Source organism: Microchirus variegatus, assembly GCF_963457635.1.
Source record: "Microchirus variegatus genome assembly, chromosome: 18".
NCBI lineage: Eukaryota > Metazoa > Chordata > Actinopteri > Pleuronectiformes > Soleidae > Microchirus > Microchirus variegatus.
The window spans coordinates 7,714,760-7,728,807 of NC_139819.1; the positions used below are offsets into that span (position 1 = coordinate 7,714,760).

General features: G+C 40.1%; 2 protein-coding genes across 3 annotated transcripts; one reads left to right on the forward strand and one right to left on the reverse strand.

Moving 5' to 3' along the window:
- Positions 1-4,839: 4,839 nt before the first annotated feature.
- On the reverse strand, positions 4,840-8,382 carry LOC310940210 (beta-1,3-galactosyl-O-glycosyl-glycoprotein beta-1,6-N-acetylglucosaminyltransferase-like; the record flags this gene model as incomplete). The annotated part of the gene is made up of 5 exons (XM_083905141.1): positions 4,840-4,861; positions 5,649-6,145; positions 6,299-6,703; positions 7,880-7,973; positions 8,075-8,382. 5 exons carry the CDS (start codon positions 8,380-8,382, stop codon positions 4,840-4,842), a joined length of 1,326 nt encoding a protein of 441 aa, XP_083761267.1.
- Positions 8,383-9,602: 1,220 nt separating this feature from the next.
- Positions 9,603-12,428, forward strand: rfk (riboflavin kinase). Of its 2 annotated transcripts, none has more exons than XM_083905350.1 (5): positions 9,603-9,913; positions 9,990-10,120; positions 11,083-11,234; positions 11,806-11,908; positions 12,127-12,428. In XM_083905350.1, exons 2-5 carry the CDS (start codon positions 10,039-10,041, stop codon positions 12,303-12,305), a joined length of 516 nt encoding a protein of 171 aa, XP_083761476.1. In that variant the 5' UTR covers positions 9,603-9,913; positions 9,990-10,038; the 3' UTR covers positions 12,306-12,428. The 2 variants fall into 2 exon arrangements, with proteins under 2 accessions (XP_083761476.1, XP_083761477.1); XM_083905351.1 differs by having other exon boundaries at positions 9,603-9,868.
- The last annotated feature ends 1,620 nt before the right edge of the window (positions 12,429-14,048 follow it).

The window sequence follows — 14,048 nt, forward strand, 5'->3', positions numbered from 1 at the left end:
GATTGGAGAGCATGAGCATCGCATTGACATGAGGAGCATTGAACCATACAAAAGAGTTATTTCTCATGGAGGTAGGTAATGCTACGAATGCTTTACATATCCAGATTTAACTTACGAGTACTTGATTTCAGGTTGTCCTTTTAAAGTCGATTCTATACATTTAAATGCACATCATCATGCATGAATAAGACGAAATGTATTGCGTTCAGTTTAATAACAGATAAATGCACAGGTGTGTACATTTCCACTGCAGTGTGACCAACTTTGTGTGTCCTGTGATTGGGTTTTTTTAAGGTTACTACGCCGAGCAGAATGCCATCATTGTGTTTGCAGCGTGTTTCCTACCAGACAGCGACTGTGACAATTACAATTATGTGATGGAAAACCTATTTCTGTAAGTAAAGTTTTACTCCACGGCACGCATTTTACCTTTTGTTGCTTTGCTTCTCCGTGAACACCGTGTCGTCTTCCGTCTCGGTGCAGATATGTGATTAGTACCCTGGAGCTGATGGTGGCAGAGGATTATATGATCGTGTACTTGAATGGCGCCACACCTCGCAGGAGGATGCCTGGTTTCACCTGGATGAAGAAGTGCTACCAAATGATAGACAGAAGGTAAATTCAGAAGAGCACGACAGAGTTCATGTATGACAAATATCTTAGCTGTAGTTGTTAGACTGACCAGTAGCTTTATGATTACACAAAGTCACAGATGTGTTTTTACATATGTCAATGCTAATGAAATGATGCTATTTTGTATAACCAAAAACTAAAAGTCCTTAACCAGCTTGAATAGGAAAGGTGAAAATACTATTTAGAGCTTTAGCTTTTGGTTGTTAAAATTGATTCGAACTAAATTAGAGCAAATCTTACCCTGTGATTTATTGATTTGTCCTCTAAATTAATATCTCTCAACACATACAGTCATAAGTGATATTTACCTAATCGTAATCGCATTTATACATCTGCAGAAATCAAAACACAGGGTAATCCCTCATGCAACCCGATTAATTAAATGTTATGATGTATAAACATCGATCCGGTTTATACATCATAGACGAAGTATGTTTTTGTCACAACAAAAGCTTGTTGAAAACAGAGGTTTGGTTAGTATAACTTAGTATAACTTTATGTTAGTGCAGTCATGACTCAAAGGAGTTTCATGGTCCACCAGCAGAGGGCAGAGCTGTCTAAATCAAACCTCAGGTTGACTGTAAAATAAACACAATGTGTGTTTGTCTCATTAGAAATACACTTGGAAGTAAATATTATTGCATTGTTTTGATAATGCTCACTTATTCCTTTTAGAATGTGTTAATTTATTCATGAAATAAAAAAAAACAAGCACTGTGTGCAATTTTCCTCTCCTCGAGTACCTAACATTGTGGTGCACAGACTATGCATTTTGTACATTAAAACAAGTGTTAATCTCCGTTGATGATTATTGTTGGAGCTCCTACTGATCTGTTTATCACATTCTTTTTTGCCTCTTGTTCCACAGACTGAAGAAAAACCTGAAGATGTTCATCATCGTCCATCCCTCCTGGTTCATACGGACTTTGCTGGGAATCACCAGACCCTTCATAAGGTTTCATTGCTGTGCTTCACAGAGTTACTTCCCAGATAACAGAGTACATTACAGCAGAAGCAAGCAGTGAAACTAAAGTTCTGTCGTTGCTGTTTTTTTCAACAGCTCCAAGTTCAGCAGTAAGATCAAGTACGTTCATAGTCTGAAGGAGCTCGGAGAAATCATCCCGATGGAGTACGTTCACATTCCACCCAGCATCGTCAAGTGAGTCAGCATTTCTCAGTATTTAACGTGTGAATCTGACGATAGACGTTCATATTAGCCTTTGTTTGTTGATTTTGTGGCATTTAATAGACAACACTAGTCATCTTAAAGAGAACGGCCTGCTGCCATAGAGAGAGAAGGAATACGATTATAAACGACCTACTTTTTCTTCCTTCCTTCACTCCAGTTTAGTTTAAGCCCTTTTGTTTAGTATTTAAAGGAGCAATTATAAGTGAGCTAAAAATCTAACTCATACAGTGTTAAAGTAAGTTAAGTGCAGACAGTATTGATGTTATTTGGAGTTTCTAGTATCTTGACATACTCAATCAATGGCATTTTTGCACACCAGTAAAAAGTAAACAAATTCAAAGTGTCATAGTGTTACATCTATTACTCTGCCCAAAGGTATGACGAGGAGAGGGGTAAACGCAGACTTGCATGCATGAGGTAAATCGCCATCCTGCCTGTACCGATCAGGTGGTTTTTTTGTAAAAACTCTCCCTGCAAAAAAAAAAAGCTAACGTGATTTTTCTCCTGATGCTGGGACTAACCTTCTACTGACCTCAGGCTGTCTCCTTATCCAAACTACTAAACTACGATTTCTGACTTCTCCCATCTGTGATGCTGCTTCCCATGTTAACTTGTCTCATCTCACCGGTCACCCCTGACATTATAGTGACTAAAAATCTAATCATCATACTGTATATACCCCTGAAGTAGCCTGCACTAACAACACAGATGCATCGTCACACCAAAAGCATGAATGGTTTGCTCTAAAAGGAATTTACATGTAATGTATAATGGGGGGAAACTGAAAACTTAGTGATTATTTTACTACATGGAGAGAGCCATCATGTGCTCATCTAACTGTTCTAGAAAGTGTGCACACACGCACACATGCAAAATTACATTGTTAAAAATTAGATTGTATCCATATTTACATCATATAAAAGAAGATGTGATCTGCTTGTAGCTCATAGATTCCCTAAAAACATACACTATATGGACAAAAGTATAGTATTGAATTCAGGTGTTTCAATAAGCTTTGGGCTAGACTTAAATTATCGTTAATGAAGGATTATTTGACCCCTTCAGACATTTTGGACAACTTTGTGGCAACAGTTTGAGGAAGGACCTTTTCTATTCCATCATGACTGTGTCGCAGTGCACAAAGCAAGGGTTATAAAGACATGGTTAGATGGCCCTGCACAGAGCCTCAACCTTTGGGATGAACTGGAACAGATGCTCTACAGAATGAATGGGACACAAATTCAAAAAGAAACACTTCAAAATCTTGAGGGAAGTATTTCAAGAAGTCTGGAAGCTGTTGTAGCTTCAAATGGGACACTAATATTACACAAATATCCACGTTAAAGTAGTTTGAATACGTCATTCAATAACGGTCAGGATTCCCAATAACACTGTTGTCCATGTAGTGCACATAAACACACAGAGCTGCAATAGAGTGGAGATTTAAGCCAGTATATTCTAAATTGAACCACATCCTGAGATCCCTACAGAGATCCTGTGTCCCCTCTTTGACTCCATCACTAACCTTTTCTCTCCGCCTTCCAACCCCTAATGCTTAACCAGACTGGATACAGATTTGCAGGACACGGCATCAAAGTAAGTAAGTGTGCTCCTGGTCTCTCAGAAACAAGCGGAAAACAATCAAAACAGCAACGCTGCTGACTGACGCCACACAGATACATGCTGTCAAAACTGTGCGATGACGCTACGAAATGCATAGTCTGTTTTAGATTTGTGTATTTTGTATGTTTAAAGACTGCAACTAAAAAAAAATAGCCGTTGCTATGGTGCTTTTCTCAAACAATGCTTGAATTCAATTCCAACTTTTTAATTTGGTTGTATTGGCCACTAAGCACATGCTGATTTTGCCATAGTACTGTATCTTTAGGAGTTAAGTAGTACAGCATTTTTAAGTTGTTCCTGTTACAAAAGTTATAATTAATTGAACTTAAATGATCTTTAAAATGAAGTGTATGATGCACTCCTCACACATTTACTTAAAGGTAAATGTATGTTGAGAAGATCTTAAGCGACACCAGTCTCTGCATACTAATAGAACACTTCCCAATGCATGGAATATATAGGATTGCAAGAGGACACACAAACCAGCTAAAAGATGTTTTTTCTGTAAAAAGTTTTTTTCTCACTGGAATTGGAAAATCTATCCTTCAAGTGTAGGTATGCAGATATTTTTTTATCCCAGAGCCATCATTGCGTCGGATAATGTCAAAAATACATATACTACTATTCCACTTTAAAAAGATCTATTGTGTGTTTGATACTTTTTCTCTTATACTTTTTATACTGTGCCCGTCTCTTGCATATTTTTGCATTGATGCGAGGGTTTCTACCTCAATTTCGTTGCACTTTGCAATCACAATTAAAAGATATTATATTGATATCAATACCATATGAAAAATGTCAACATCTGTCATCTGGTCTTACTCACTTAGAGCCGACAGGAGGGGCAATTCAGCCGTTTGACGAATACAAGAAAACGCAACTCCTGCTTTTTCCATGTCCCTGCAAAACGCTGTATTCTACCACAGCATGTGTGAACATGAGCACGCCTGCCTGCCTGCAGCATGATGTGTGCAGCACTAGCAGCCGGCTAGAGAAGAGGATGCTGTGGTACAAAACATCAGGCCCTTTTTGCTTGTTCCAACGAGAGACGAACTCTAAAAAGGTGATAAAAGGTCGTCATACCATGTTTACAGTGATCGAGACACTGTGCTGGAGGGAAGATGCTTTACATTACCTGTACATCACACACAGCACTTGATTGTGTTCCCTTTTTAATTCCCCCATGACTTTGTATTAATGCCACTGATGGGTTACTAACATACTTTTCAATTATGCATTCTTCACAATCACAACCAAATAAAAAGTAATGCTACTGCCCGTCCGCTCACAAATATCCATTTGTGTTCCCAATGGGGAGTTACTGTTTCTGTAGCTCAGTCAATAGATTAATGTTAATGGATATTAAATAGAGTCAAATTTCCGAGGGTCATGGTTTACAAAACTCTTGTGCTCCACCTGCAGTTTGTAACGGCATGAAACGAGACTGGTCAAACTGTTTTCGAACAGTTTATTATATCACTGTGTCATCCAACACCTTATACAATCGTAAAAAGAAAATACGACAAAAAGGCTCTTCTATTAGCATTGTACTGTATACCACTGTGAAAATTGAGAAACTTGAGATGTCATGACATAAAAAGGTAGCAAAACAAAAAAGAGGCAGTTACCAGTAGCTGCAGTAATGTGTTGCATGCGTTCAGTTGCTGCATTTATCAGAAATCTGCTATTTGATGATTCCTAACCCAGATGCAGAATTGTGTACCAGTGTAACTCAAGTCGTGGTTTGTCTTGGTTGTAAGTGTGTGTATATGTGCGTGTGTGTGTGAGAGAGAGGTTAAATTGTTGGAGAATGATGGGGAAATACTTTGTTCTCTAGACAGGAACTGTATGAAGAGGGTCAATACTGTCCTTTTTTTATTTATATACATTTGTGGCTTGTAAGGTCTTGGGTTGTTGTATAAAATGTTTTGTTTCAATAAAGATGTGTTTGCCCCTCCTCGCTGATTCTTTTAAAAATCTACACAACGGCATTTTAACATTTTTAAAAGAGATTTGACCTCTGGGCTTCTGAGAAGACTGACCACTGCTGGAAGAGCAGTAATATGAGCGGATAACGTATAGGCACTTAATTATTGAGATGCTTTAACACTAAAAAAATAAACTGACGATAACTCTGGAAATTAAGTCTTCCTGTATAAATAAAGGGTTGAATTTAACTGCGTCTTTGGTTGCGGTGACAAACCTCTCGTACATGTACTGTAACTCAGACAGCGCCTTCTGCCTCAGATGTTTCTCCAGGCAGTAGACGGCGACGGGGTCCGCGTCGATGTCAAACTTATTGGCAAAGAGGTGATGCTGCTCCAGCATCCACTGGAGGTCACCAGAACCGTACACGCACACCGACCGCACATGTGTACCTTGGCACGCCGGATACACCGCCTGCCTCGAGTCGCGCGAGCCCTCATGTCCGTCCCACTTCACCAGCCGCGCGATGGCGTTGATGTCCGTCATGTCGTACTTGGGGCTGGGCCAGGTGGAGCCGGGGACGCCGGGGATCCGCTGAATGGTCGCCCAGATGAACTCGTCGGGACTGTACGTGTCTTTGGACCACTCCAACAGCGCCTGCACTCGCTTGTCCTTCAGCACGGTGCGGATGAAGCCTCGGTTTACCACAATGTAGGCATTTCCCGAGAGAATGGGCATGTTGAAGGGAGGCGGGCCCTTTGGCGTTTGCGTCACCTGAGACGGTTTAAAGTACAGAATTATACAAGGATAGTATTATTGATCTGAATCAACGGTTAAAGTAAACCTTGCTGTGCCGATATACTACTAATAAGTATTGGCCCTGAAAAAACACATCTGTCTATCTCTAGTTAAAACCATAAAAAGTACCTCCAATCTTCCGTCAAGTATCTGCGTGACAGAGGCCACCCTCCACACCTTCGCTGCAGGCATCTGCTCCGACTCTAAGCTGTTGGCGCCGTTCAGTGAACGCAGCTGCCTCACGATCTCCAGGTTGGTTTTCAGCGGGAAATCTTGGCCACAGAGGTTGATGAAGTATTTCCACTTTTTGCGGACGCTGTACAGATCGGCCATACAGTTGAGGTCGGCCTGGACGCGGGGCCACGCGCCGTAGACCACGTCCTCAGCCCTGCTGACCATGAAGGTGTTAGGGAAACAGGACGTGATCGCCGTGATGGCGGCTACGACCGAGTCCTTTGCTTTTTTGTCCACGTGGACGCAGTATAGGTTTTGGGGTGCGTAGATGGCTCTCAGCAGCCGCTCAAAGTTCTGCACCTAAAATACACAAATAAATCAGCTTTGTGTACTTTAACAGAATAGAATTTCATCAGTAAAATAAGGCAAGTGCTCTGTTGATCAATACAGTTTGACTTAAAGCTACAGTTCGTGACTTTTGGTCATTTTTGTTGACTTGATTTGGATGACCAAACAAATATAACAAACAGCTGTATGACGTGTCCTTCATTTGCATTTGCTCTATCAAACAGTCGCGTCAGACCACAGACAAACCTGGTAACCAAGTTTTCAATGTTTTAATCCTGAGAAAGCACAGACTCGAGCAGGCGTGTCAAACTCATTTTCACTGAGGGCCATAACAGCATAATGGTTACCTTCAAAGGGCCAGATTCTGTCATGCAGAATATCTGTAACCAAATATAATGTAAAATTACAGGTAACTACTCCATAACATAATTGCTAAATAACATTCTGTATGCGATGGTGTTTCTTACTGACAAACCAACAGTTTTAAGAGTCTGTATCTGGTCGGGGCAGACGTGCTCACACACCTTCAGCATGCACTGCTTAAAAAAAACACACCCTCAGAAAAAGACTTTGGAGCACGGGTGATTTCTTCAGCCACAATAAAGCTAGCTTTCACTGTCTCATCGTTTTTTGGTTGTGGCTTTTGTGAACACATTCTGTTGCGATCACAGTCTCAATCTCAATTTCACGCGTTGCACGAAGCATATACAAAGATACACTGCGATCTAGTGGAGGGAAAAGTAGTTTATGGTCAACGCACGCCTTAAAGCAGCATAGACCTATTTTAACACAGATTTATAAGACCAATTAATCACTCGTGGGCCACATAAAAATGACGTGGCGGGCCACATCTGGCCCCCGGGCCTTGAGTTTGACACGTGGACTAGAAGATCCAGTCAACAAGCAGAATCACACACTTGGCTTTCAATCAAACGATTTTAGGGATTTCTGTTCAATGAAACGGCCGAATTATCGTCCATTTCACCCTTTTAGAAATTGTTGATCGTACAGTGGGTGAAATGATCGTACAACTACGATAGTTATCGTACAACTGGCAACACTGGAGGAAACAAACACAGGGCAGATCTACTGTATGACTTCTGAAGTGTTTAGTGGGCACTTGCATACACCTGTCACATAATCTACACACTGTAGCTTTAACATTAAGAGAATTTTAATTGTTCCTACCTTATGATGCACAACCAAAGAGTAAGCTATAGGGAAGTCCTCTTCCTCCTGACTTAATGGGAACGTTATGTATCTCCTGCTCATCTTGAATTCCCTGTAAATGCACAACGTTGGAATCAAAACCAATTCGTGTCACGATTTCACACTAATAAAAGTTCTACAAGCAATGTAAACATGTGGTGTGAAGCCACACACCTGCAGTCTTGGGCCGCTTTAATGTAATGCTCATCAGAAAGTAGAACATTCTTGCGGAAATCCCTGGTGATGCTGAGTATTTTGGCCTGTTCGAGTGCCCGCCTGTCTCCCTGCAGGATGGCCGAGCAGTTGCACGTGGTCTCCGGGCTCCCGCCGTAGTCCGCGTGCTCGAACCAGTGGTAACCGAGTCTGTAGTTTGAATTCCACTCTTCGTCTGAGCAGCTGAGCATGGAGAGCAGCCACAGCATCGCCACAACAGACGTGAGCTTCAGAAACAGGAGAATCCGTCTTGGTCTCAGGAACCTCATTATTTCAGAGGAGGAAACTCACTTAAGATGTTATTAAAGTGTGAGCAGTAGAGATGTGTATTTCTGTCATGAAAAACAACTGAGCTGGGCGCTCAACAGGTGCGCGCACGCGCAAAATCAACGCGCATTCATGACACATGCGGAGCGGCCACTTTTCTAAATTGACAGGCGCGTGTCCGCTGTCTGCAATCAGCAAACGACCACGCCCCCTTTTCTCCATCGATAGATAGATAGATAGATAGATAGATAGATAGATAGATAGATAGATAGATAGATAGATAGATAGATAGATAGATAGATAGATAGATAGATAGATAGATAGATAGATAGATAGATAGATAGATAAAATAATAATTATAAATATTGACACTAAATTAAATTTTAGATGTGTTAAGTCACAAGCCCACTCTATCAAAAATAGACCATGGTTTGGTTGCTGGGAAATGTCGCCCTCTTGTGGCTGAAGTCAAAAAAGTTACCCAACAACTAGACAAATAGGGGGTAGATAAATTGCTATTAAATTAAAATGACTATGTTAAACGTAGTATTTTACCGTTAGTCAATGAACAGATTAAGATTAAGCTTTTATTAACGTCAGTGGAATACATGGCTGACCACTGGATCATTATTTATGTTGTTGTATTATTGAAGAGAAGAGAGAGCAGAATGTATCGAGTGTCTAGTTAATAACATTATGAATATAACCAAGTAATAAAATAAACCATAAATGTCACTACTCCATATGTGTATATATATATATTTAATGTATTTATTTATTTGACAAAAACATAATTTGACGTCTCTGCAAACATAATATTGATATCATCATCATAGCATCATATTTCCTTTGTCTAATATAAATGCTTTAACCGAAGAGATTGAGTATTTAATTGTTTAATTATCGCTATCTTGTGTACAATATTCCTACTTTTATTTATATTTATATTTAATGACGGTGGTATTTTTTATGCTTTACATGTGCTTGCCTTTAAATGTATAATGCCGTTTGTTTATGTTCATTTTCAAAAATAAATCAATAACTCGTCTTCAGTTCCGCGATCTTTTATGACGCGTTTAATGTACGCACCTTCACACGAGAACATTTTAGTTGAAAATATTCCGACGCCACCTGAATGCAGCACGTGGCTCCACGCCTGCTTCTATCACGCGGTCGATGACGTCAGCAAAAAGGGTTTTACGTACGACGCAGATGTGTAAAATGTAGGCAGCATCCTAGTGGCTGTCTGACTGCGAGCACCGGGTCTTTATTTTCATCGTCATACTGCAGGTGGAACCGAGAGGAGCCGGAACTGTGTTTCTTGAAGTCTGTCGGATCAACATTTAAAAAGAAAAACGTTTTAAGAGCCGGTGCCTGTGACGAAGCTAACCGTTAGCTTAGCCGCTTAGGTGGTGAACTGTTACGTCTGTGTGTGCGAGTAAGGTCCGATCCTTATCAAAGTACAATCAACTACTACTTCAACAGCAGGTGAAGACACAGCTGAGTTCAAGGACGAGTTCTGAAACCCTCAAGGTGACAGATACAGCTTGAGCTGTCAAGGAGGCGCTGGCCCACGTTCAGCCGGTCTCACTTCCTTGTGTCGTTCTAGGTCATTCTATCGCTGTTGTCAGAGCCAGTGAACCGTCAGCGGGGAAACCATGAAGAGTTTACCGTACTTCTGCCGCGGAGAGGTCATCAGAGGCTTCGGGAGAGGGAGCAAAGAGCTGGGGATTCCCACAGGTGAGTTAATAATCTCGCAACAACCAGCTTTTTTAAGTCAGTATCCGCTTAATATGTGACGAACATAACGTCAAGTCATTCTGAATCAGACTGAGCGATCTAGAAATGCACAGATCGATATTGGTGCAGGTACACCGATATGTATTTCTACAGCCGATTATTACAGCAGGAATATTTAACGGTTTAACAAATGTGACAGAATTGCTTAATTTAAAAGCTGCAGTGTGTAACTTATGGTTATGTTGTTGTTGATGAAGTTATTCTACTTCTGTTTGGAATAGAAACAATGACAATAACTTCATTTGTATGCTGCATCCTTCATCTAAAATAAACAGGCTCTGTCAGGCACAGTGGTGTAGTCTATGTGATAAGCAGGTAAACCATGCATATCCACTACAAAAGGAGCTGGTCTGGCAACCCATGTTGCTTTGAGTGTGCTTTGTTTTTTTATGCGAGTGTCCTTAATTCATCCTACCTGACTGTTGTACTTAACCATCCCTACACATTAAAGTATCACTGTTATAACACTTTGAGTGTTTTTAACAGCCTGGGGTTTAGTGACAGTCACAAAAGTGGTATACACCACTGGCCATTGGGCCAGTGGGGATAATATTCATTTTGTAGAACCAGCAACTTTTTTTTGCAGTAAAGTTCATCTCTGTAACTTTTTTTCTTTGTTTTTAGTCATACTCTAAACTATTTTTAGCCATCCCGTTTGTCCTGTGTAGCTTTGTGTGAACTGGTTTGAATGTAACAATGCAGTGCATTCATATTCCATTTCCTTAATAAAAAATAAAAAAAACAGAAGGGGATTTTTGTTGATGAACTTACATTTTTGTACAAGAAATATGGCAATTGCAGAAGTGCCATTGAGCAAGAGTAGTTTTGGTTACCTAGCACACCTCGTTTTAACTTTTTTCTTTTCTCACCTTCCCCCCCCCCTTTCCCCTTCCTATCACCAGCCAACTTTCCAGACTCGGTGGTGGACAATCTTCCAGCAGATATCGGCACAGGAATCTACTATGGCTGGGCATGTGTGGGTAACGGGGACGTCCACAAAATGGTGATGAGCATTGGCTGGAATCCGTACTACAAAAATACAAAAAAGTCAATGGTAAGTAGCATGAAAAGCACCACTTATTGCAAACTGTTCTGTTTCTGGATTTATAAAATGCTTACATTGATCATCTGGGGTTTGAAGGCAGTGATGGTCTGGTCACAAGGCATCTTCTTCTGCTGCAGTAATGGGTGTAAATAATTCCTAAGGGGGGGGGGCTAAAATTGTCAAATTAATAGACATATTGAGGCTAGGTCACAGGGTTATAAAATATCAACAGATGAATATGTGCATTCCTGGTGATTGCACTCATGGCTGCACATAAGTGGTCGTTAAAAAAAGACAGATTCTTATCAGCGTCATGGTTCGTCAAATTTCAGTCCGATGCTTTAAAAGACTATTGAGGCTCAACAAATATAGATAAAAGTGACACACATGCCTGGGAAACCAAACAAGACCACAATTCCCATGATCCCATGCTGCTTCCTAATGTCATTAATCTAGCTCTCTAGTGACAGAGACATACTGTACCTTTTAAATGTATTCATTTTAGATGGAGACACAGATCAAAGCATTCCATATTATTGCAGTAAATGTTAATTTTATATTTTTTATTTTTTTGTTCTAGGAGACCCATGTGATTCACACGTTCAAGGAGGATTTTTATGGGGAGGTTCTCAGTGTTGTCATGGTGGGCTACATCCGTCCAGAGAGAAGTTTTGACTCCCTTGGTATGTCACCCTTCCCCCCCCCCTAACACCCTCACACACATTTCATTTGGACAGCTTAAACAAAGTGTGATTCTGAGTTTTTATCCGTAACTAACCTAACAACAGTTCAGTTGCCTCATTCGGATGTCTATGTTTCTGCCAGATGTCTATGTTGATGTCCTGAAGAGGTATAATTCACACACATCTCGCTTGTTTTGTCTGCATCTCTCTCCGAACAGAGGCTCTGATTGCAGCCATCAACAGTGACATTGAGGAAGCCAAGGCCAACCTGGAGCTGCCAGAGCATCTCAAACTGAGAGAGGATAACTTCTTCACCAGCACCTCATCTACAGGCCTGCCCACCACCACAGCATCCACATCATCCACATCATCACAGACTATTATGAACGGTCACTGACAGCTGACTGTGACTGCAGCACTTACTGTACACGCAAAGATCTCTGAAGACGAGGCTTTCTGCATCGGTACTCATTAGATGCAAAAACCCATGTTTTATGTTATATAATTCTTTGTTTTTTTTTTTATTGGTTATTTGGGGATATTAAAATAGATTATGTTAATTGTGTGTATATATATATAAAATATATATATATATATATATATATATTCCCTCCAGAATTGCAGTTTCTGGATTCCAGTGCTTCTGTATATTTGACCTTTTTATGTGAGAAGGTACTGAAAAATGAGTTTGAGATGAAGGTGACCAGAAACCACAAATGTTTTTATGTGTTTATAGACCCTAAACTCATTTATGTGAACACATAGTCCTAAACAAAAATGGTAATCACTTTTAAAGTCCTTTTCTCACGAGGATATATCTGTGTCAGACGTTTAGTCTGGGCATTATTATCTGTAACAAGAACACAGTTGGCACAGTGCTAATGACTTTATGCAACATAGCGGCTCAATGCAAGGCATCTGTGTGACGACAGGGAGATTAAATAATAGAATTCTATCAATTGATTGCTGTTAAAGTATCTTTTCCTTTCTGTCTTCATAGTTCGCCTCAGAAAATGTCTTTTCTTTTAAGCATGAGTCTAACTTGCCTTACAATCACTGCCTAGAAAACTATTAAAATCACAGAATTTGGGAAAAATCAATATAATCCTTGTTAATTAGAATTACTGAATAATTGGCAGCATAGTTATTTATTTAATGAAACATGTCCATGTGGCATAGACTTTAAAAAACATCTATATATTTCCAAATTTTCAGATGATGTGATAATCCCTTAGAAACCTCATTCTCCCAATACGGATATTTCCAATCTTTGAAGACGATCGAGTCTCGACAAAAGAAAACCTACAATTTGTGTCAATCCTTTAAAAGAAAACAACATGACATGGTCAAACATTTAATGTGCTTTGAAATGTTTTAACCTGCTTTGTATTTTATTTTTTTTCTGGGTGTGAAAGGGTCCCAGTGCCTTTTTTTTAATGAACTGTGACATTAATTATCATGCAACAGCAGCTGTGATCTTTGTTTTTGCCATCATCTTTCTCTTGTATCGTAACAGTTGACTTTCTGTGCTCTGCTAGAATCACAAAAAGAATCATCGGTAGTTTGCTGTAATTGTATCGACAAATTCCCTGTACGTCTCATGCTGCAAACTACGTCCTCTGAAGTACAAACTTCTGGTTGTAGCTCGCTGCTTCTCCGAAACCTATCAAACATTTGAAGAGCGATGTTTTCAACGTGTTGCCACCGGATGTTTACGCTTTAGTGGCCAGTGTAACTGCGTGTAGAGTTAAGGGTAAATCCTTAATGTTTTCCTCAGGAGTTTCACTTCTCATCTCAGAAGAGGTGAAACAGCTTCAACCTAACTAAAGCAAGTCTAATTCACAGATATCCTTTATATTTTCTTTAAGATCCCATCAGCAAATATTAACAGTTGCAAATGACTCTATAACAAACATTGTGTAATTAAGGGTTTTTGTTGGATGAGAATAAACCTGCATTTGCTGATTTCTCAATGTCTGAAACCACTAAAATGATCAAACACTGGTTGATGAGTGAGTCTGTAAATGTCGCTGCTGCACAAACAAGCCCTGAGGTGTGAGGGTTTAGCTCTACATGTTTGACGCTGAGATAAGGGGATAACTGCCACAGTGATGACTCTGACAAAATGTCCTCAAGTTAT